A 23,207-nucleotide genomic window follows, 5' to 3' on the forward strand; every position below is an offset into this window, starting at 1 on the left:
TAATGGCATATACATGCACACATACATCATGTACTCCCATGTGTGTTCTGTTATTATGGCTGGCTGTACATGTGCACATTGTTATTGTTTTGATGCTCTTTTAACTTATTAATGTTGTTTATTTTACAAGGTAATGTTCAATTCAATCTTATCATTGCTATAGTTTTATAGCTCCATGATTCAATTAGTATGTTCTTTCATCATCATGGAGAAATAAACTAGTATTCCTCCATCATTCAATTTCAATTTCAACATGTTCAGATTATTCTATCATTCTTAAATATTATTAATTACTTACAACACTAGTACTAGTAGTATTGACTTTGAGTATCAATAATTTGAAGAAAAAAAAAATGTTTTCTGAAATATAAACTTGTTTTTTTTTATAAATTATAGATCTTAAATTTTCATTCGGATAAATAAACTTTTGCGGAGACACTCGCCATGCCATAAATAATAATATTAATACAGTAAAGCCGTAAGCCAGTGAAGAGCAAGATAATTCTATGAAGCAAGAATATTCTGCGCTAATTAGGCTATTAATTGTGTATTTATCTAATTATTATTTTTAGTATTTTTAATTTATTTTCAATTGAGGATTTGTCCGCTGTGTTTTATGCAAATTGCAAATGATTAATTTTTTTATGTGGGATATCCCTTAACTTCATTTCTAAATCATATTTGCATCTCCTTAATTTTTGAATCGAGCGAACAACCAAAATGATCACCTGGCGTATCTGTGAGATAGGACTGGGCCCCTCCTTAACAATTTTTGTTCGTAGGGCTGATGTATGTTATTGTCATTTCTAAGTAGTTAGAGCACCGGACACAAGCTTGGGTTTTTCTGATGTAAAACTTTTTAATTTAATGACGGATACACCAGGCAACTAGAACACCTTCAGATAAAAACTCAGAGATACAAAAACTCGCCTGTCCCATCAATGCTCCAGATGCTTAACTCAATCTTTTCATGATAACAGCTCCATTTCATTTCCTTTGTGCTCTTGTTGTGTCCAAATCTCCCTTGCCTACAGAATATTGCCGTTTTGTTTTAAACTCCCTTGTTTTGTTTTTATTTTGTGTCCAGGAGTTCCCCCTCATGTCCATAGCTGTTTTCCCAATTCATGTTTGTCTGTTTAACTCTAGTAATATTTTTAATATTATTGTTTTATCATGTAAACTTGTAGGTCCTACACATATTTTTGATGTAATTTTATTGTCAACCAAATGCCATTAGTCAATGACTTTTTATTTGGTGTTATATTTTTATATTAAAATAAACCAATATTGAAATGAATAGAATGCTTGTGCTATAAGAAGCCACCATTATTAATTTGGCATCTCATTCATTTCGTAACCAATAGGACCAAGCAAACCAACACATCCGAAATGATCACCTACTGCGTATTTGTGAGCGGATCGGACCTCTCCTGGACAAAGAGATCAAACCAAGCGTGGCCGGAGTTCAGTCCTTGCTCGGGGCCGGGTCGCAGTCGCACTTAAGATCCGCACAAGGTAAGTGCATTAAACCCTTTAGAGACCACAAGCGGCTTGGAAAAGGCTTATAACAAAATGCCCGTAGCAGCTGCAAACGGCTCCAAGATCTGATAGTTAATAACAAGAAGTCCCCTCGATCCACTTCAATACAAAAGTAGTATTCCCTGCTCATTTTCTACCTCCTGGCGAGGAAGTAAGTCAAAAGCAGTCCTGACAGTTCTTTTCAGAGCTAAGATGTCTCCTGTCGATTTCCTTGCTTGTCACGAAAAAATATTTCAGAGGCAGGGTATACTTTGATTAATTTAAAGAACACATTGCATTGGATCGGACAAGTTGGTCTATAAAAAGCGTTTGAAACCATTTATTATGAAATGCAATGATCCACACAAGTATGCCTCGAAATTGCGTGGTTTGTATTTTACCTCGACGACAAACACGGTCGCCATTTATGGGAGTCAAATTTTGGACTGGGAGTCTAACGGGAGGTTAATTTTGTAATAGCGCTCCAGTGCTCTTAATACATAGGATTCGAACTGCCTCTAGCTGCCGGTCAACCTCGGTAGTCTAGTTGGTAAGACACTGCTCTAGAATTGCAAGGGTCGTGGGTTCGAATCCCACCCGAGTAATATGTCTGTGATGTTTTTTCACAGGACTCAGGAAAGTACTGAGTATACAGTGCTAACACACATCGGTGTATGGGTAAAAAACAAATTATTATTCCTTATCCCCGATGCAAATTTAACATCTACTATATCGTTGCGGTACCCGCTGCCAAAACATAGGATTCGAACTGCCTCTAGCTGCCGGGCAACCTCGGTAGTCTAGTTGGTAAGACACTGCTCTAGAATTGCAAGGGTCGTGGGTTCGAATCCCACCCGAGTAACATGCCTGTGATATTTTTTCACAGGACACGGGAAAGTACTCAGTATACAGTGCTAACACACATCGGTGTATGGGTAAACAAAAAAAAATTAAAATTAATGCTCTTAATTTTGCCAATTAGTTGTTATGGACTTTTGGAGTAACTACCAAAATTGCACCCTAACTTTAACTTTAACTATTTGCATTATTCAGAAAATGTTTTTCAGGTTGTTTTGTGAATTTGTTTTTTCAGATGTCGGCAAAGCAGCTGACTTGTCCCCATCGGTGTATTCAGCCACCATACATCACCGTCCCCTCATGCCACCAGTGAAACGAGCGAAATACCCAAACAAGTGTAAGTCGATTACTTTTATCCTTGCAGACAAAAAGTCCCCCCTCTAAGCTACTGTATGGGCCTGATGTTCAGCAGAGCACGGCTACACCTAACGCAAGGCCACTGTCGAGGATGTCACCCTGTACAGCATGTGTTAACGGTGTGTTATTGCTGACGTAGGCCCGGAGGCCTCTGTACCAAATGCAAAATATTGTGCGCGCTAAGTGACAATGGCTGGCCATCTCAGAGTTTGCTGAAGAAATTTGCAAGGAATTTGCCTTCTTGATGTCGCCTTTACTAACACAAATATACACACCGAGAAGGTGTGAGTACATAGATGGCTCCTGACGATGACTAGAGCAAGCTAGTCAAAACGTTGAGACCAATTCAAAGACTGACTCCGCGGCAGTACATTTAATTACGATCCTATAAGCTAAAGTAGTAGTCCATTCTAATTTTTATACCATCCGCCCAGGTAATAGTTAAAAAAAACAGGACAGTTCTTTTCAGAACTGAGAAGTCTCCCGAACCTCCGTTTATCTACTCCGTGAATAAAGCAAGACAGTTCCCAAAGAACAACTCTACCTGGCAAGTAGATACACACATGGTGTTACCGCAAACCAAATATACTATACATTGATACCTCATTATGCAATGCCTCAAATCCTATATACATCGATGGCATATAAAAACGTTTGGAAGAGTAAACAGATTGTTAGTGGGGCGTTGTGGGATGTCTTGTGAAAACCTATGAAAATTCGGGGGAGAAATGGATGTCTCCGTTAGGACGCATGTAGTGTGCAAACAAAATGATGACCATCATCATCTCTTGATCCACCACGGGGGACGTAGAGCCGACCAACCAATGCGTTCTGCTGCTGATTCCACAGCTGCCCATCCCCGGACTCTTGAGTCAGCTTCCAGTTGGCCCACCCAGGTGCAGCGAGGTCGGTCTCATGGCCTCTTCCAGGAGGGAAAGGAGCAAACAAAGGGAGTCCGTGATATGCAGGTTGAGTTTCATACAAAATACTTTTTTCCCAACAGATCATGTTCTTCAAGGGCGTGTCAGAACGGGCGTGGCACGCCACAACCACCTGTTACCTACCTCGCAATACGGTAAGATAGCCACTCACCTACGCACACTGGGTCACCTCTCCTCAGTCTACTGTGTTGCGTTCGACCGCAGAGGGATTCGGATATTTACTGTAAGTATGGGTCGAAGAAAACTCCTCGAGATATTATTATTACTTTTTGTAGGTGGTTGTGTTATATCGAAAATGTCGATATCAAAAATGTAGTTTTTCTAAATAAACATTGTATCATCTCATCCCTTCCCTGGCCTATACCACCCCCCCCCCCCCATAAAATATTTATAATAATAACAACAGACGTTTATATTCCGAACAATGATATACTCTACTGCGCATTACAAACATAAACAAATGCAGAGAAAAACAACTCAAGTTACACAAACAGAAAAGAATGAACTAAATAGCATGGTTTTTTAATTTTGATTTGATTACATTACTTGAACATGATTGTCTCATACAAGGAGGGAGATTTTTTGCTTGTTCGGAGAAGTGACACAAATGCACAATCACTAAGGGTGCGTTCGTTTAGCTTCCCTGGGTCGCCCCCGGTCTGCCCCGGTGCATTCGAATAGCTTTGACGTCATTCCAGGGGCTCATCTGGGTTAGCCCCCAGTGCCCTGCTTGTGAAGTGGGTCACTTGGGGATGACCAGATGGGCAGGACAACACCACGAGAGTGTGAGTGTGATCTTTTGATTAGCTCTTGTCAGGGGCTCACCCGAGTGAGCACTGCATGGTCGACCCAGGGAAGCCAATCGAAGGCACCCTTAGGTTAATTTTCTTGATGGGTGAGACAACAATGTGTGGTCTTGCAAACTCCTGAGACAGTAGTTGTTTGAGAGAGTGACTTCATGAGCTTCTGAATGTACAATTTAAAAATGAAATTAAGGAATAGGTTATATTTTTACTCTAACAGGGTGCGGATGACCACCTTGTCAAGATCTGGAGTACCCTCGATGGCCGCCTTCTCGGCACGCTCCGTGGCCACGCCTCCGAGATCGTTGATATGCACCTCAACTACGAGAACACTCTGATTGCTGCAGCGAGTATTGACAAGGTAGTTCGGGTCTGGAATACGCAGACGCTGGCACCGGTCGTGGTGTTGAATGGTCACACTGCCATGATTACATCATTAGAGGTCAGTTTAGTTTTTAATAATAGTAAGTTAAGCCAGGGGTCGATTTCACAAAGAGTTAAGACTAGTCTTATATCGAGTTAAGACAAGTTACTCGTCCTAACTTAGGACTTGCAATACATTTTCTATATCTTCTAGGATTAGTCCTAAGTTAGGACTAGTCCCAACTCTTTGTGAAATCAACCACTTGGCAACCAGTGCAACTTGTGTCATAGTTGCGACTATTGATTGCTTTGTCGAATCGAGACTACCATTTTTCAACTACTTGGTTAATTGTGCTTTGAAGGGAAGTTACATGTTTGGTAATTACTCAAAAAAAATATTAACTTAAAAACTGACTTGGTAACAAGCGTTGGAGAGCTGTTGATAGTATAAAACATTGTGAGAAACGGCTCTCTCTGAAGTAACGTAGTTTTTGAGAAAGAGGTAATTTCTCACTAAAATATTAAAAGACTTCTAGCTAGAAGTCTTTTATTCCTACATGTATCTGAAAGCAAATGTCGGACTCTGTTATAATTCGCATATTATAACATAATTTTAATAGTCCGACGAAGAATTCTTACTTTAGTTAATAGTGCGACGAAGATTATTTTATTTAGTTTAAGTTGTCCAATTCACATATTATAACATAATTTTAATAGTCCGACGAAGAATTCTTTCTTTAGTTAATAGTCCGACGAAGATTATTTTATTTAGTTTAAGTTGTCCAACGAGGATTCTTAAGTTTATTATAGCGTCATTGTTTCAACTTTAACTAAATAAAATAATCTTCGTCGGACTATTAACTAAAGTAAGAATTCTTCGTCGGACTATGAAAATTATGTTATAATATGCGAATTATAACAGAGTCCGACACATACAAATTCGTCCAACAAGGGTGTTTTTTCTCTCATCATTTTCTCGCAACTTCGATGACCAATTGAGCTCAAATATTCACAGGCTTGTTATTTTATGCTTATGTTGGGATACACCAAGTGAGAAGACTGATCTTTGACAATTACCAAACGTGTACCTTCCCTTTAATTGGCGACGTTTCCATCTTTTTTTCAGTTTTCTCCATACAACCGTGGTAACAATCGCTACATGGCAACGACTGGTTCTGATGGTACACTGTGTATATGGACGTGGAACGCAAATAATCTTTTATTCAAGTAAGCTCTGCAATAAGTCTTGTATATTTTTATATGATTAAAGCAGTTCTAAATTTGTCAATCTGTCACCAATACTTTCTTTTACCTTAATCGAATAAAGTGAAAAATTGCAGAGCAGTGTTTGATATCTGAAACAAAAAGTCGCATTTCTCTTTAAGGTGATCCCCTGGCTGCCGCTTCCCAGTTTGTATGGTAATTTGGGTGTGATCCCTGGCTACACGGCAGTTAACGGTTGTATGGCTTCTGACTGGCACCCCCGAACAAAGATATTGACAAAACAGCGACACCACCAATATAGGGCTAGTGTAGCTCACTTGGTTGAGCGCTGGCACGTTAATCCGGAGGTCGTTGGTTCGAATCCCACTCTAGTCAATTCTTTGTTCAACCCCAAAAAGAGCAATGTTTTCATAAGAGTTGCGTTTATCCGGTGTACATGCTTAAATGATTTCGTCTTACTGCAGCGAGACTAAATTATTTTTGTGAAATCGTTCGCTTATTTCTCATAAACTACAGCACCTCAGCAGAAAATGTTTTAAGCAAAGCTTCCTACCCTTATTATCTTCCAGCTGTGTAAGTTTAGTGTATGTTTGTGTTTTGTGTCGTACAAAAAGTACCCAAACCCTTTAAGACTGATAAATCCTAACAGTTTCTTATTTTTGACCTTTGACCTTTGACCTGTAGCACCCGGCCAATCAGATTCACGGAAAGATCAAGAGCTGGTAGCCAGATGTTATGTCTTTCATTCAGTCCAGGTTCGTATACTTTCATTTTCTTGTTTATTTATTGAGTATTACACTTCTTTATCCATGGTATGCCCAAACCGTTAAAAGTCTTTCATCTGAGACCCAGGGTCTACTTCACAAAGATAGTCCTTGGGCTCTTCAGGAGTTGTCAAAACTTAAAGATACATAAACTGACAAACCTGTAGAAGTTTGAGATCGATCGGCCAGATGGGGTTGCGAGAGAATAGTGAAAAACCGATTACACATTGTTGCATAGCATTGATGCAAAAACAAAAATGAATTAAACGCTCACAGAGCGATAAACTCCAAACACGAAGTTAGAATATTTATACTCATCAAATATGACATTGTGTATCACAACTTATATATAAAATAACAAACCTGTGAAAATTTAGGCTCAATCGGTCATCGGAGTCAGGAGAAAATATTGGGAAAACCCACCCTTGTTTCTGCACGTTTCGTCGTGTCATGACATGTCTCGATATCGAGAATTGATAATTGTTTTATTGTTTTCTCAAAAAGTAATGGAACAATATTTCAAGGGAAGTCTTTCACCATTACCTTCTGTAAACCCTGTTAGTAATTTGTAAATCTGTGAACTTTTAATTTTTGTTCTGTTCAGTGTTCTGTTCTGTTCTTTTGAAAGTGTCCAATGGTTTTAAAAACTCAGGCAAATCACTTAGTTGGGTTTTTAATCCAGGACCTTTCCATTGCTAGCGCAGGATCCTTGCCAACAGAGTTACGCCACTGGATGTAATTAAGGTACATATTAGTACCCTTCTTTATCATTAGTTTTATCATTAGTTTTTACATTTTTTTTTTTCTCCTTTGTAGGAGGTACTTTTTTAGTTGCTGGTAGCTCCGATGCCACTATCAGAGTGTACCTGTTCACCAGCAGTGGTCCAGAGAAGATGTGTGAACTGGAAGCCCACACTGTAAGTAGAAATGCAAACAACTATCAGTTGCATATGAGTACAGTACAGCAGAATACAATAGACCGATCCATTAAGCTCCGCCCCATTGCGTATTGACCAATCACAATGCAACAAAGGTCTAGCTAGAAGTCTTTAATTCCTATTTGAAAGCACACAAATTCCTCCAAGAAGGGCATTTTTTCTTTCATCATTTACTCGTAACTTCGATGACCAATTGAGCCCAAATCTTCACAGGCTTTTTGTTTTATGGTTATGATGGGATACAACAAGTGAGAACACTGGTCTTTGACAATAACCAAACGTAACACATGCCTTTAAATGGTCTCAGGCATCGAAACAATCCTTTGATTGACTGTTATTAAAATTGATTCTGACATTTGATATTTCTGTTTATGTAAAAGGATCGCGTGGACAGTATTGACTTTTGTCACTCCAGCGTTCATTTTGTTAGTGGGAGTAAAGACGGAACGGCGAGAATCTGGAGATACGAACGCCAGGAATGGAGAAGCGTTCTCCTCAACATGGATGTACGCATTCCAGGGTAAGTCAAATGGAGTTGTGAAAAATATAATTATTATATATTTCTGGTAGTGAAACCAAGGATGCCTCAAAATTTTAATCATTGCAGCTCACAGTGTGCTTGGTTAAAGGTAGTGGACACTATCGGTAATTGTCAAAGATCAGTCTTCTCACTCATTTTGTCACTTAGTGTATCTCAACATATGCATAAAATAACAAACCTGTAATTTTTTTAAACTCAATTGGTCAGCAGAGTTGCGAGATTATAATGAAAGAAAAAATGGCCTTGTCACACGAAGTTGTGTGCTTTCATGCTTGATTTCGAGACCTCAAATTCTAAAGCTGAGTTCTCGAAATCAAATTCGTGGAAAGTTACTGTTTTCTCGAAAACTACGTCACTTCAGAGGGTGCTGTTTCTCACAATGTTTTATACTATCAACCTCTCTCTCTCTGCTTATAATTATTTTGAGTAATTACCAATAGTGTCCACTGCCTTTAAGCATAGGGTTATTCTGTACATATGGCAGACACACTCCACAACAACTATGCTTGTCCACTCATACTGGACATCGCTTGCTTGCTTTATTTACAATGACACACACTATAATAATACAAATAGTACTAGGTTCCTATATAGGGCTTTATCACTCCCCTTAGGGGCGTAACAAGCACTCATTGTTTTTTCCTGTAAGATATGCGGAGCGACGAAGTGTAAGACCTATTCCTTTACAGCACCATGTAATAGTTTACAAAGTGCTGTGGCGCAATATGCTGCTGATCAGACCAGGAATACCGGGGCTAACCCCTTCTCTTTACAATAAGTGCACTGGGTTCTTTTACGTGCGTTACACAACACACAAAACCAACAGCTTTACGTCCCGTTCAAAGGACGAAGCATCATGGTAAAGTGTCTTGCCAACGTCCTATCCGAAAGGCGAAGCATCATGGGAAAGTGTCTTGCCAACGTCCCATCCGAAAGGCGAAGCATCATGGTAAAGTGTCTTGCCAACGTCCCATCCGAAAGGCGAAGCATCATGGTAAAGTGTCTTGCCAACGTCCCATCCGAAAGGTGAAGCATCATGGTAAAGTGTCTTGCCAACGTCCCATCTGAAAGGCGAAGCATCATGGTTCTTTTAAGTGCACCAAACTGCTTAGCCACAACAAGCCACTATGAGTTTGCAACTCCGATCGCCGATCGGGTGTTCTGATGACGAATCCATAATTTGTTTTGCTATAGAGCGAAGACGCCAGGTATCGATGACTCCAATAAGATAATGAAACACAGAGTAACGATGGTCGGATGGGATCTTCACGATCAGCGAGTAGTAACGGCCGTCAACGATCATTCACTCAGAGTGTGGGATTCTCGCAGCGGGAAACTACTACAAGAACTCTATGTAAGTTTTCTTCATTAGCATTTTGGGCCTTTGGACAAGTTGGATGAGACCAGGGCCCAATTTCATAGAGCTGCTAAAGCACAAAATTTCGCTTAAGCAAAAAAATCCTTGCTTAGTATAATCAGATTACCGGCCAAGACTCCACTCAATTGTTGTGCTAAGTAAACAACAGCTAAATATCAGTCACAAGCAATGTATATGGCATGAAATTTTGGCCATTAGCATAAGTAAAACAAGCAAGCTATTTTCGTGCTTAAGCAATTCTTTTGCTTAAGCAGCGCTATGAAATTGGCCCCAGCTGTCGATTTCAGCAAACTCTTCCTAACTTAGGATTAATCTTAGGACTATGGACGGGTTCAGTTCCATATCGAAACACGAAGGAAGCATTAAACCCATCCTAACTTAGGACTGGTTACTTGTCCTAACTGGAAGTAGGATTAATCCTAGCGCTTTGTGAAATCGGCTGCAGGGCCAAATTTCATAAAGCTGATCTGTCATTATTCCATCGCCGTCTTATAAACCTATTTTTTTTCCAATTTTATTTTATTAAGCCACAATGATTTACCAGCGACCGGCGCCTGTAAATGGTCCTCCAGATACTGTTCGCCATATAAATTTTCTGTTGTTGTTATTATTATTTTTTATTATAATGCCATTTATTTGATTTTTCCCTTTCCAGTCGCACACGGATGAGGTGTTTGTGCTTGAGGGTCATCCGATAGATACCAGGATATTCCTGAGTGCTGGACACGACGGTTTAATCATTCTCTGGGATCTCGATACTGGCAACAAAATCTTCAGCTACTACAACAATGTAAGTCAAAACCGCATCTGAATAGGTGACTACATGGCTATGACCATTCCTTCGGGAGTTGCTAAAGAAATCCAAAACTTAAAAGCATGATGATGCAGAAATTTAGTCGTAGTTGTTATTTTAGACTCTTTTTAGCGCTGTGTCACCATCTTTGATGAGTAAGAGTGCTTTAAAATTTATTTATTGTATTGCATTGATTGCAGTGTAGTTATTGTGTTGTGTTTATTGTACTGTGATTATTGAAATCTATTTTCTGAAACTTTGTTTATCTCAGATTGAGGGTCAAGGTCACGGTGCTATGTTTGACTGTAAGTTCTCTCCAGATGGTCAGTACATTGCAGCTACAGACTCTCACGGTCATCTTGCCATATTTGGATGGGGGTCAAGCGAGAGATATTCAAAGGTAATTTGTAATTTTTATTATTTTTGTTTTATTTTGAATAATATTTTGCGTCTACAGGGATGAGATTGTACAGAATTTTGTCTGAACTCAAACTGTGTTTGTAGTTGCCGAGAACTGTATTTTTTCTCAAAATTAAATAAGTAATGCTTTTGGAGCTACTGGGTAGCACTAATAGGATACTGTTCTTAAAAGATCCTTGGAATCTGTAACTCCAGGGGTTATCAAAAAGTGGAATTTCATTGTTTCAATCAACCTCCTAAGATCTGGATCCCAGTTTCTGACTTTCGAACCTTGTTAGCTTTCTCAAGGGGAATCACTCCTCGATGGATGGCTCTCCTCAAGCAATCAATTCTGTGATTTACTTGCTTAGTGTCTTACATTGGCACACCATATGTTTTTAGCACTGCCACTTGTAAATTCAAGATATCATTTTGTTTTTAATTCTTTTGCAATTATTTTCCCCATTCCTACTCTTGTTTTTAAATACCTCAAGACTATTGTGCCGCTATTGATTGCTTCATTATCATCACGATAACATATTTCCGCAGGTGCCTTTTGAGCAGTTCTTCCATACCGACTACCGGCCTCTGATGCGGGATGCAAACAATTTTGTTTTAGACGAGCAGACGCAGCAGGCCCCTCACCTCATGCCTCCGCCATTTTTAGTGGACATGGACGGTAACCCTCACCCCATCCAGTACCAGAAACTCGTCCCGGGCAGAGAGAACTGTACCTCAAGCGCCTTGGTGCCTCAGATTGGTGTGGCTCCTAATGGTGTGTATCTTCATGCTTTCTAAATTCGGTGTCAGAAGTGGGATGCAATTTTCATTTTTGAAATTTGAATGCAGAGTCTTTCTCCAGCATTTTACCTTTTGAGAAAGACGCAGGGTCCAAATGTCAGGTGATCAACATTTTTGTGCATTTATACCATATTGGTTGGTAAGCTGTTTGCGACAGCTAATTCTATTTGCTTGTGGCTGTTTTTGATTGGCTGCATAATGCGCCACAGCACCTTGTAATCCCTTACATCCTATGTAAATGGTGCTACCTTATAAGAAAATACTGAACGTTAAAGCGCCTGGAGTGTCGCTGAGTGATGGATGAGCGCTATATAAGAAGCCACTATTATTATTATAAAAAAAGTCTCATGATTAATAATTTCTGGTACATCCCCATTTTCAGTGTGTCTTGATTATGTCAAAAATTGCTTATTTCTCAAGGTGAACATGAAGTCATCAGCGAGCCAGTCAGGCCGGCGCCACCGGCCCGAGGAGGTCCACCACGACTGGTACCCCCAGAGCCCTCTCAAGAAGAGCCGATGCTACCCCAAGAAGAGATGGACCTCAACGAGTCTCACCAAGCGTCTAGCATCTTAGATGAGATGATCGAGCAGATGCAGAGGGAGCAAGACGGGCATGGGGACGGTCCGAGCGCTGCTGATGTTGCTGCTGCAGCAGCTATGCCACCGCCTGTTGGTATCCCGGGCCCAAGGCCAGCCACTCCAAGCAGGGGTAAGTCATTTACTCTTAATTTCTTAAGGGCTTTGGGTGCGTTTTGTAAAACACCAAACACAAACGTCCACAGATTTACATTAAATATGTTAAACTTACACGGTCTTACAGATTTGATGGTAGAAAGCTTTCCTTAAAGTATTTCTTGCCGAGGGAGTATAGTTTTGTTTGGTTACTTTTTGTATGACACAAAACACAAACGTCCACAGATTTCGTTAAACTTACAGGGTTTGAAGATAATGATGGTAGAAAGCTTCCCTTAAAATATTACTTGCTTAGAAATGATCAGAACAATTTCACAAAAGTAATATTCGTCTCAGTGAGACAAATTTGTTAAAGCAACGGACTTATGCGACTCTCCTGAAAACATTGCTCTGTGATTTTGATGTGACATGCGATTCATGTCATGGCCGATCTACAAAAGGTACTAAAACCCTTTAAAGCTTGTAAGTGCAAGACCAATTTCTCAACCACTTTAATGTTGAAATGAAGTGTATACATGTACATGCCATTTTGTTGGTTGGTACATGTAACCTTATTCTGTAAAGTAAATTTATTTTATGCTTAACTACTTTTTGTGCCTAAGGGTCTCTTAGAAATTACGCCCAGCTCAAAATCACACTACAGTGGTCTCTAAAATGATCTCTTGTTGGTATTTTTAGGTAGCCTCAATGGTCCCCTTAGCCCCTCAGCTGTGTCTCCTAGAGGTGTAAGACGTAGCGGTGAGATTGAAGGAGTACGGCAAGCTACGGGGAATGTTCCGATCAGTCAGCAGGCATCCCAGGCAGACCTCTTGGCCTGGAGTGAGAGGGTTGTGGTCCCTGAACTTCCTGCCTCGTTGCTAAGGTGAGATGGAGTTCATGTAGCAGAAACATGACTCTAAGTCTGAGTCTCACTCTTTCATTTATTCATTTCGGTTTTATTAATTATACCAAACAACAAGTCCGAAGACTAAACGTATTCAGTTGAGTTTACAAAAAGTAGTAAGTGATGTAAATTTAGAGATAAACATTTAGGCATCTATAGTTAAATCTGACTATCAATTTAATTTTGAACTCTTTACATTGCAGGAGTTTTGAGAAAAGAAGGCATTTGCTCCTAGAAGAGGAACAGTGTCACTTCAAGATGGAGAAAAGGAGGAAACCATCGGTGGCATTCCTTCAAAGGGTATGTCTTAAGAAAATGCTTCTGGGTTGGACTCCACCCTTCTGTTTATTTTATTATTATTTTTTTAAAGCCTTTAGTGACATAAGATCATTTGAATACATCTTGAAAACTTGTTTAAAATAAAGAATTTGGGCAGTGCATTCCTATTTGGCCAACTACTTTTGGTATATTCTGGTGCCCTCATAACTTTTTTTTGGTGTTGAAAACGGTTTCAAAATATACAATTTGTGTGATGAATCCAATTTGGGCTGTGCATTCCTAATCGGCCAACTACTTTTGGTATATTCTGGTGCCCTTTTTAACTTTTTAGGTGTTGAAAACTGTTTCAAAATATAAAATTTGTTTGATGAATCCAATTTGGGCAGTATATTCCTAATCGGCCCACTGCTGCTGGTATAGTCTGGTGCCATGATAACCGATCTTTTTGTCATGTACAATGTACAGGAGGACTCTGGTGACTCTCAGGAACGACTCAGGAAAAAGAAGAGGGCCAACCATGGGTATGGTACCCGCTCCAGTAGAGAGACCCTCAGGAAGCAAAGAAGGGTGCAACGCGAAAGAGAACAGAGGGAACAAGACCGAGAGGAGATCAACACCGACGATGAGGTAAGAGTCGATTGACCATTGACCCACAACCCCCTTCTTCCTGATTCGGGACAGGCACAACAATATGATTCTTGTTTGGTCACCCTCAAAAAACACCCAAAAACGTACAGAGTGTAAACAAAAAATGTTTATGTCAAGTTTTACCAATTCTTCTCAACTACTACCTCCTTTTTATCCTCACTTTACACTCTTTTTTCTTTTATCCCTTTTTCTTGTTTGATCATATTTTATATTTTTTGCAACTTGTTTATTATGGATCGAAGATTAGGTTCTCAAGCATATATTATCATTCTGCTTTATGCTTTAAACTCGCCCATTTTACTTTGATTCTCATTTGCATGTTTCTTCATTTGTACATATCGTTTACACTAAACCTTTGAGACTTGTTGACAATGTCAGTGTCCCAATTATAACTCTTCCATTACCTCCTTTTCATATTGTAAACTTAAAGACACTGGACATTATTGGTAATTGTCAAAGACCAGTCTTCTCACTTGGTGTATCTCAACATATGCACAAAATAACAAAGCTGTGAAAATTTGAGCTCAATTGGTCGTCGAAGTTGCGAGACATTCATGACATTAATGAAAGAAAAAACACCCTTGTCACATGAAGTTGTGTGCTTTTAGATGCTTGATTTTGAGACCTCAAATTCTAAATCTGAGGTCTCAAAATCAAATTTGTGAAAAATTACATCTTTCTCGAAAACTACGTTACTTCCGAGGGAGCCGTTTCTCACAATGTTTTATACTATCAACAGCTCCCCAGTACTTGTTACCAAGTAAGGTTTTATGCTAATACTTATTTTGAGTAATTACCAATAGTGTCCACTGCCTTTAAACTCACCCATTTTACTTAATTTTGTTTACGTATTGTTTACACTGTAAAGTGCTTTGAGACTTGAGGGTCCCAATTATATATGATGAATATTGCAGTACCAACGTATTAAACTCTTCCAAAACCTCATTTTTTATATCAAAATCGTGAAGATCACAGATTGACATAAAACTTACACAGTCTAATGATGATGATAAGTGAAAACATCCCTTGAAATATTTCTGTCTGAAATGTCATATTTGATGAGAAATAAATTATCTAATTTCGCGTTTGGAGTTTATCGCTCAGTTTTATTTATTTTTGTTTTGGCACCGATGCAATGCAAAATTTGTAATCGGTTATTATTCTCTCGAGACCCAGATGGCCAATCGATCTCAAACCTCCACAGGTTTGTCAGTTTATGTTTATGATGAATTACATAAAGTGCTTACACTGCCAGCAACTGTTTTGTTAGCAAAACCAATTTTGTAATGTTCCTTTAAAGCCATTATACACTTTCGGTAAACAGTTTTGTCCAAGTCCCACACTTCGTGTATCACAACTTATATATAAAATAACAAACCTGTGGAAATTTAGGCTCAATCGGACATCGGAGTCGGGAGAAAATAACGGGAAAACCCACTCCTGTTTTCGCGCGTTTTGCCGTGTCATGACATGTGTTTATAACAAATCCGTAATTCTCGTTAACGAGAATTTATATTGTTTTACCGTTTTCTCAAAGTAAAGCATTTCATGGACTAATATTTCAAGAGAAGTCTTTCACCATTACCTTCTGTAAACCCTGTAAATTATTTGTAAATCTGTGAACTTTTTTTTTTTTTTCTGTACCGAAAGGGTCCAATGGCTTTAATCACTTTTAACTGATCCCCATCGTCTCTTTCCTTCTTGTATTTGTATCCAGGGTGAGGAGACGTTAGTGATGAGTGGGGGAGACACCACGGAGGATGAAGTGGAATGGAACAGCAGTAGTGATAGCGGAAGGTGAGTTGTCACGACAGGATGTTACTAGGGTGTCATGGTCGAAGTTAAAGTTTTTAAGTTCTGGTGGTTAAGGTTTCGGAGTGTGGGTTCCAATTCTGGTCATGACACTTTTATTCTTGAGCAAGATTTTTTTTAATGCAAGTCGCCAGGCACACAAGGCCTGAAGGCCACTTCAAGGTGACGGCTACAATTATTTTTGTCCAGAGGCTGTTGCCACCTACTCCTAGGGCTGAAACAGGGTTACCCCTTTTACAGTCCATACGGATAGATACTTTATACTATAAATATTGGCCCTATGACAGGGGAACTTATGTAAAGCGCGTGGAGACATTATTGTGAAATATGCTATATAAGAACCTGTTGATATTATTATTGTTGTTGTTCAGTTGTTACATGTACTAAACCACAGGAAGAGTTTGTGTATTCATTTTTAGAATATTCCATGCTTTTAGAAACTTTTTGGTTAGACTGGGATGTTTCCAGTCATACGGAGCAATTTGAAAAAGGCTCTTAGAACACAAACTGACATCGCTTGTTTTTGATCACATCTCAAAACTTACCTTTTCAATCAGGCATGTCATTTATTAACCATTTTGAGGAATGGTGGACACAATACTACGGCACTATTGGGTTGTAGTAAGTTTGTTTTTTATAAACACCCAAACCAAACAGTGCACTCCTATACTATCCGCCATATCTCAAAAGGCTAATTGAGGTGTCAACGCAGTAAGTAGTTTTCTAGAAACAAGCACTATACAAATCTTATTATTATCTTATATTTCCTTCAGTGAAACGAGTGAGTACTCTGACTGGACGGCCGATGTTGGCATCAATCTTGAACCACCCAAGAGGAGTCAGAGGCAGGTCACTAGGAGGAGGTTTAACAGCGGTGGCTCCGAGGACGAGGAGGAATCGTCAAGCCCAAGGAAGGCGAGCAGAAAGGAGTCCAAACCAAGGAAGAAAAAAGTAAGACTATAATTAAAATAGCTTCGAGCGCTTTAACGGTTTAGGTACTCTTTGTACGACACAAAACACAAATATCCACAGATTGACATTAAACTTACACTGTTTGAAGATAATGATGATAAAAAGCTTCCCTTTAAATGGAACTTGCTGAGGTGCTGTAGTTACTGAGAAATGAGTAAAAACAAAGTCACAAAGTGAGATGGATTACTTAGGTATGTACAACGGATTTACGTGGCTCTCCAAAAAAACATTGCTCAGTGATTTTTCTCACAAACCTGATATCTAATGAAGCTGAAACTTCTACAGGTAAATTTTATTACATCCATCTTTATTCACAGTGAGTAGGGATTCATTTCAGGGCAAAAAAAAACTTTAAATGCTGATTTTTAAAAACACAAATATGACCCTCTCTAACAGTGGGTGCTTCAATCTTTTAATCCCTCTGATTTAAAATTAAAATGTGTTTCCTCAGCCCCCGGCGACCGTCATCGAGGACCAAGAATTGATAAAAGACCTTCCAGAGGAAATGAAACCCCCTCGTTGGGTAACGGACTCCACCCCGCGTCGCTGCCCGTACATCCCCCAGATGGGTGATGAGGTGGTGTACCTACGCCAGGGGCACGAGTGTTACTACGAGGCTGTCAAGAGGATGAAACTCTATAAAATCGACTTGAAGAAACAACCGTGGTACAAAAGGAAACTAAGGGTGAGTAAGAGGTCAAAGGTCAAATAGCCTTACTTTTCTTCCATTTTCAATAAAACTCATGAAAATAAATAAAAGTGTACTTTTTGTTCTTGTTCGCGACATGAAACGATAAATATGAGGAGTACATTTTTTCGATTGTTAAACCACGGCTATAGATTGTAAATCATTTGATCTGGCATCTCGCCAGTGGGCTGAGAAAACTAAGGCATGAAAGCCATTTTCAAGAAATCTTTTACATCCCTGACACCCCTCAAGTATTAACTGCATTGAAAATATTTAACAATAATTGGGATTGAAATCGTTTGGGTCTTTTTTCTAGGACCAAGAGTTGGTAAAAGTTGTTGGTATTAAGTACCAGATTGGACCTCCGACGCTTTGCGGACTGAAACTTGCCTTCATAGATCCAGAAACTCGCAAGCAGACAGGGTCAAGCTTTTCGATCAAGTAAGTCTTCAGCTTGCTTTCCTTGCATTCAAATTTTGCTTCGATGCAAATTTTGTGACACGGAAACATAAGATTGGTTATTAATTTTGGTTTTTACCCATACACAGATGTGTGTTAGCACTCTATACTCGGTACTTTCCTGAGTCCTTTGAAAAAAATATCACAGGCATGTTACTCGGGTGAGATTCGAACCCACAACCCTTGCAATTCTAGAGCAGTGTCTTACCAACTAGACTACCGAGGTTGCCCAATAGCTAGAGGCAGTTCGAAACCTATGTTTTGGCAGGGGGTACCGCAACGATTATAAGAGATGTTAAATGGTAGTCTGGTTGGACTCGGGAAAGTACTGAGTAAACAGTGCTAACACACATCGGTGTATGGGTAAAAACCAAAATTAATATTCTTTATCCCTGATGCACATAAGATTGGTTGTGCGCGACCTAATTGGTACGTCTGCACAAGCTAGCTTTTTGGTCCGATACGCCAGATTTGCGTGCTGGTACATGTGCAAATTTTGTCCAAAATGCACCACAAATTCACCTCTAAGAACTCCTTCATCCGTACCAACCTTGTCATACCCTCTGTTCAAGCTCTACGTCTCGACTTGTCCCATACATCACACTAACTAAATCATAATGGCCGTCACTCGTTCTCACATTCTTCTCATCGTCACTGTGGAAGAACTTGTCAAACTTCATCAAAACTGCTCCAAATATAAACATTTTCAAATCTATGCTAGAAACGTACCTCTTTAATTAATTTATTACTTATTTACTTTTGTTAAGCCATTCGGGTCTTATTATTATCATGCTAGGTACCACGACATGTCAGATGTTATAGATTTCTTGGTGTTGCGCCAGCATTACGACAACTCGATCGCTCAGAACTGGAAGGCAGGGGACCGGTTTCGAGCCATGATAGACGATGCATGGTGGCTGGGTACCATCATGAACCAAGAGCCATTCCAAGTGGAGTTTCCAGATAGCTTCTTTCAGTGTTACAACGTTGCGTAAGTTTTTCAAGTTCTATAGTTTTTTTTTGTATCATCCAATTGGGAGAATAGTTGCCATGTGAGTAAAGCGCTCGCCTTTCATCAAGGTGAACCTGGTTGACACCGGGCCAGGGCCACATGTGAGTTGAGTTGTGCGTTGGTTCTCTGCTGTACCATAAGGGTTTTCCCAGACCATCTTGAAAAAATCAAACACTTTCGATCTCGGGCTGTGCTCCGTGGTCGTAATGGGTGACAGTTCAAACTCAACCCTCCTACTGTTACCATGTAATAGTATCCACTGTGCTTTTGAATGATATACAAACAATTAATGCCAGAAATTACAATTGAATTGTGATTTTTGTTTTCCCTCTTCAGATGGGACAACAGTGAGGCAGAGAAAATGAGTCCTTGGGATTTAGAGCCAGTCGATGAAGACCGTAAGTTCTGGATAATTTCTGCAATTGTTATTACAAAACAAAACTAATTTTACATCAACACTCAAAAAACATAACATTAACCTACCACTTTCAAAGTAGGTGGCCTGATGGCAGCAGACTTGCCTGGTCATTTTTACTGTTAATGTAGTTCTGATCATGCATTCCCACAGCTCTAATACTGCTGATGCATACAGGCATACCGCGCTCATCAGTTGATCAGACCCGGCTTTCCGTTGCTAGAGCTAGACGGAAAGCTGGGGATAGCTCATTCACCATGGCTGCCTCGCGTCTATGGAATGAGGTTCTCGCCAGTCGGCGAGAGGCAACCTCGTTGCCTGTTTCCAAAAGCCTCCTGAATATATTTCTCTTCCCCAACCCATCGTAGTTCATTTATATTTATTTTTGTCCTCGTCTCCTGTAAAGCGCTCTGCTCTCAGTAGAGCACTATATAAATGCTTTGTATTCTAGTTCTTATTCTTATTCTTATTCTTATTCTTATTCTTATTCTTATTCTTATTCTTATTCTTATTCTTATTCTTATTCTTATTCTTATTCTTATTCTTATTCTTATTCTTATTCTTATTCTTATTCTTATTCTTATTCTTATTCTTATTCTTATTCTTATTCTTATTCTTATTCTTATTCTTATTCTTATTCTTATTCTTATTCTTATTCTTATTCTTATTCTTATTCTTATTCTTATTCTTATTCTTATTCTTATTCTTATTCTTATTCTTATTCTTATTCTTATTCTTATTCTTATTCTTATTCTTATTCTTATTCTTATTCTTATTCTTATTCTTATTCTTATTCTTATTCTTATTCTTATTCTTATTCTTATTCTTATTCTTATTCTTATTCTTATTCTTATTCTTATTCTTATTCTTATTCTTATTCTTATTCTTATTCTTATTCTTATTCTTATTCTTATTCTTATTCTTATTCTTATCCTTATTCTTAATATTATTATTATGCACACATTGCTGAGAACAATTGCACACACAGATTTATCTGGTGAGTCTGCTATTGAACATCTTCAAGAAAAGATTCACATCTTTCCTTTCTTTGACTCATTCTAGAGTTACCGGACGAGACAGGCGGCAGTGTACCTGTCAGTCAAGACGAACGCATGCGTTCCCTCTACACCCCGGAAGACGCCGAATGGGGCGACAGGGATCACGTCATGGAATGTGAACGCATCATCTCCTGTATCGATCAGCTGATGGCGCTAAGCATCGCCAAGCACTTCAACGCCACCGTGGATCTCGGTGTCTTTCCGATGTACGCGCAGATCGTCGCGTACCCGACCGATCTGAATAAGATCAAGACGAGACTGGAGTTTAGATTCTACCGCCGGCTGTCGGCTTTGATGTGGGAGATAAGACTCATCGAGCAGAACGCTGTACTCTTCAACGAGAAGGACAGTAAGATCGTCAAGTTGGCGGAGACCATTACTAAGATACTTCTGGAGATTATTAGGTGAGGGTTCAGGGACCTTATAAATAATAATAATCAATCAGTCTTGTGAAGCACATACATTCCAGTATGACAAGACCCAAATGCACTTTACAGGCATGAAACTTACTTAATGATACACGAACAATTCTTAAAGGGAAGGTACACGTTTGGTAATTACTCAAAACAAATACATGTACTATCATTAAAACTTACTTGGTAACGATTAACATTGTGAGAGTTGGCTCCCTCTGAAGTAGCATAGGTTTTGAGAAAGAGGTAATTCCTCACTCAAACAATAAAAGACTTCTAGCCAGAAGTCTTTTATTCCTATCTGAAAGCACACATTCGTTCAACAAGGGTGTTTTTTCCTTTCATCATTTTCTCGCAACTTCAATGACCAATTGAGCCCAAATTTTCAGAGGCTTGTTATTTTATGCTTATGTTAGGATACACCAAGTGAGAAGACTGGTCTTTGACAATTACCAAATGTGTACATTCCCTTTAAACTGAAAAAAGTGAAAAATCTGGCAGAACTGTTTGAAATTCACTTGCTAATAAGATATGATTTAAGTGAACTCTTGAACAGATCCTTGTTGAATGTAACTCTAATAATAATACTAGGTTTTTATATAGCGCTTTATCACACCCCTTAGGGGCGGATCAAAGCACTCAGTATTTTTTCCTGCAAGGTATGAAGAGCTACGTTTTGAAGTATAAGACCTATTCTCTTACATAGCACCATCAATTCCCCTAACATAGAACCATGTAGTGGTTTACAAGGTGAAAATTGTCTCAAAGAAAAGAGTGTTTCATGTACCTGGATTTTGTAATTTTTAAAAATTTGATTTGCAATTTTTGTCTTTTTAGGTCTTGGATGAAGTTAAAAGTTTCGCAAGACTCTGTTTTATTTTAACATTGTGAAAACTGTGTTATTCGCCATCTTTCTTTAATAGGATACAGTGCTCTTAGGAATCAAACTTTGATTTTTTTTTTCTTTGCCAGGAATCCAAAGTGCACGGATGCAATGGTTGTCTACAAAAAACAGACGGGGGCGATGGACGCAGACGAACTGGTCAAGATTGAAGATACCTCCTCAAGCGAGGATGAAGACCGACCATCAACGAGTAGAAAGCGGACAGCGGTAAGTTTCGATTGGATTGAAACAAAAACATGTATCCTATATTAATCCATATAGGACTCCTATATTAAATCTTGAGTGTCGCACATCATAGCAGTAAGTACATGGCACTGTAAATTATGACATGTGACACAGGTTCCACCAATCAAATGACAAGGATTTATGACTGGTGTCAGGGATGAGATAGTTCAAACTTTTATCTGAATTCAGACTTTTTAAGGGCATTGGACACTATTGGTAATTATTCAAAATAATTATTAGCACAAAACCTTACTTGGTAACTAGTAAAGGGACAGGTTGGTAGTATAAAACATTGTGAGAAATGGCTCCCTCTGAAGTGGAGTAGTTTTCGAGAAAGAAGTAATTTTTCACGAATTTGATTTCGAGACCTCGAGTTTAGAGTTTGAGGTCCCGAAATCAAGCATCTGAAAGCACACAACTTCGTGTGATAAGGGTGTTTTGTTATTTCATAGTTATTTTGCAACTCCGACGACGAATCAAGCTCAAATTTTCACAGGTTTGTTATTTTATGCACACAGTATGTTGAGATACAGCAAGTGAAGCATGGTCTTTGACAATTACCAATAGTGTCCACTGGCTTTAAAGTCTACGTGTTTGTATTTTTCTCCAAATTAAATTAAGTCAGGCCCATGGATATATTGTTCTAGTGCTGAGGATGCTGTTCCAAAAGTTATAACTCCAGGGGTTAAAGACACTGGACACTATTGGTAATATTGTCAAAGACCAGTCTTATCACTTGGTGTATCTCAACATGCATAAAATAACAAACCTGTGAAAATTTGAGCTCAATTGGTAGTCGAAGTTGCGAGATATTAACGAAAGAAAAGAAAAACACTTGTCACACGTAGTTGTGTGCTTTTAGATGTTTGATTTCGAGACCTCAAATTCTAAATCTGAGGTCCTGAAATCAAATTCCGGAAAATTACTTCTTTCTTGAAAACTACATTACTTCAGAGGGAGCCGTTTCTTACAATGTTTTATACTATCAACAGCTCTACATTACTCAGGTTTTCTATCATTCAAATGTAGCTCCTAAGATCTGGATTTCGGTTTCAGGCTTTGTTGT

General features: G+C 39.0%; 1 protein-coding gene across 2 annotated transcripts in view; it reads left to right on the forward strand.

The window, feature by feature from the left end:
• LOC139946854 (bromodomain and WD repeat-containing protein 3-like) overlaps positions 1–23,207 on the forward strand; it is a 34,905-nt gene that overhangs the window by 1,174 nt on the left and 10,524 nt on the right. The window contains exons 1-25 of one of the 2 annotated variants that reach the window (XM_071944594.1): positions 30–130; positions 1,365–1,515; positions 2,612–2,713; positions 3,737–3,897; positions 4,698–4,919; positions 5,967–6,067; positions 6,749–6,819; positions 7,645–7,745; positions 8,147–8,286; positions 9,502–9,661; positions 10,341–10,475; positions 10,750–10,878; positions 11,427–11,652; positions 12,099–12,389; positions 13,052–13,235; positions 13,460–13,556; positions 14,001–14,162; positions 15,901–15,980; positions 16,769–16,946; positions 17,419–17,652; positions 17,972–18,096; positions 18,911–19,105; positions 19,463–19,524; positions 20,604–21,003; positions 21,985–22,123. In XM_071944594.1, coding sequence (XP_071800695.1) covers positions 2,677–2,713; positions 3,737–3,897; positions 4,698–4,919; positions 5,967–6,067; positions 6,749–6,819; positions 7,645–7,745; positions 8,147–8,286; positions 9,502–9,661; positions 10,341–10,475; positions 10,750–10,878; positions 11,427–11,652; positions 12,099–12,389; positions 13,052–13,235; positions 13,460–13,556; positions 14,001–14,162; positions 15,901–15,980; positions 16,769–16,946; positions 17,419–17,652; positions 17,972–18,096; positions 18,911–19,105; positions 19,463–19,524; positions 20,604–21,003; positions 21,985–22,123 — 3,630 coding nt within the window. In that variant the 5' untranslated portion in view covers positions 30–130; positions 1,365–1,515; positions 2,612–2,676. Of the gene's footprint in view, positions 1–29; positions 131–1,364; positions 1,516–2,611; positions 2,714–3,736; positions 3,898–4,697; positions 4,920–5,966; positions 6,068–6,748; positions 6,820–7,644; positions 7,746–8,146; positions 8,287–9,501; positions 9,662–10,340; positions 10,476–10,749; positions 10,879–11,426; positions 11,653–12,098; positions 12,390–13,051; positions 13,236–13,459; positions 13,557–14,000; positions 14,163–15,900; positions 15,981–16,768; positions 16,947–17,418; positions 17,653–17,971; positions 18,097–18,910; positions 19,106–19,462; positions 19,525–20,603; positions 21,004–21,984; positions 22,124–23,207 lie in introns of those variants that run through there. The other variant, XM_071944593.1, reaches the window with a different exon arrangement.

The sequence above is a fragment of the Asterias amurensis genome, chromosome 14, assembly GCF_032118995.1.
Source record: "Asterias amurensis chromosome 14, ASM3211899v1".
In the NCBI taxonomy this organism is placed as follows: domain Eukaryota; kingdom Metazoa; phylum Echinodermata; class Asteroidea; order Forcipulatida; family Asteriidae; genus Asterias; species Asterias amurensis.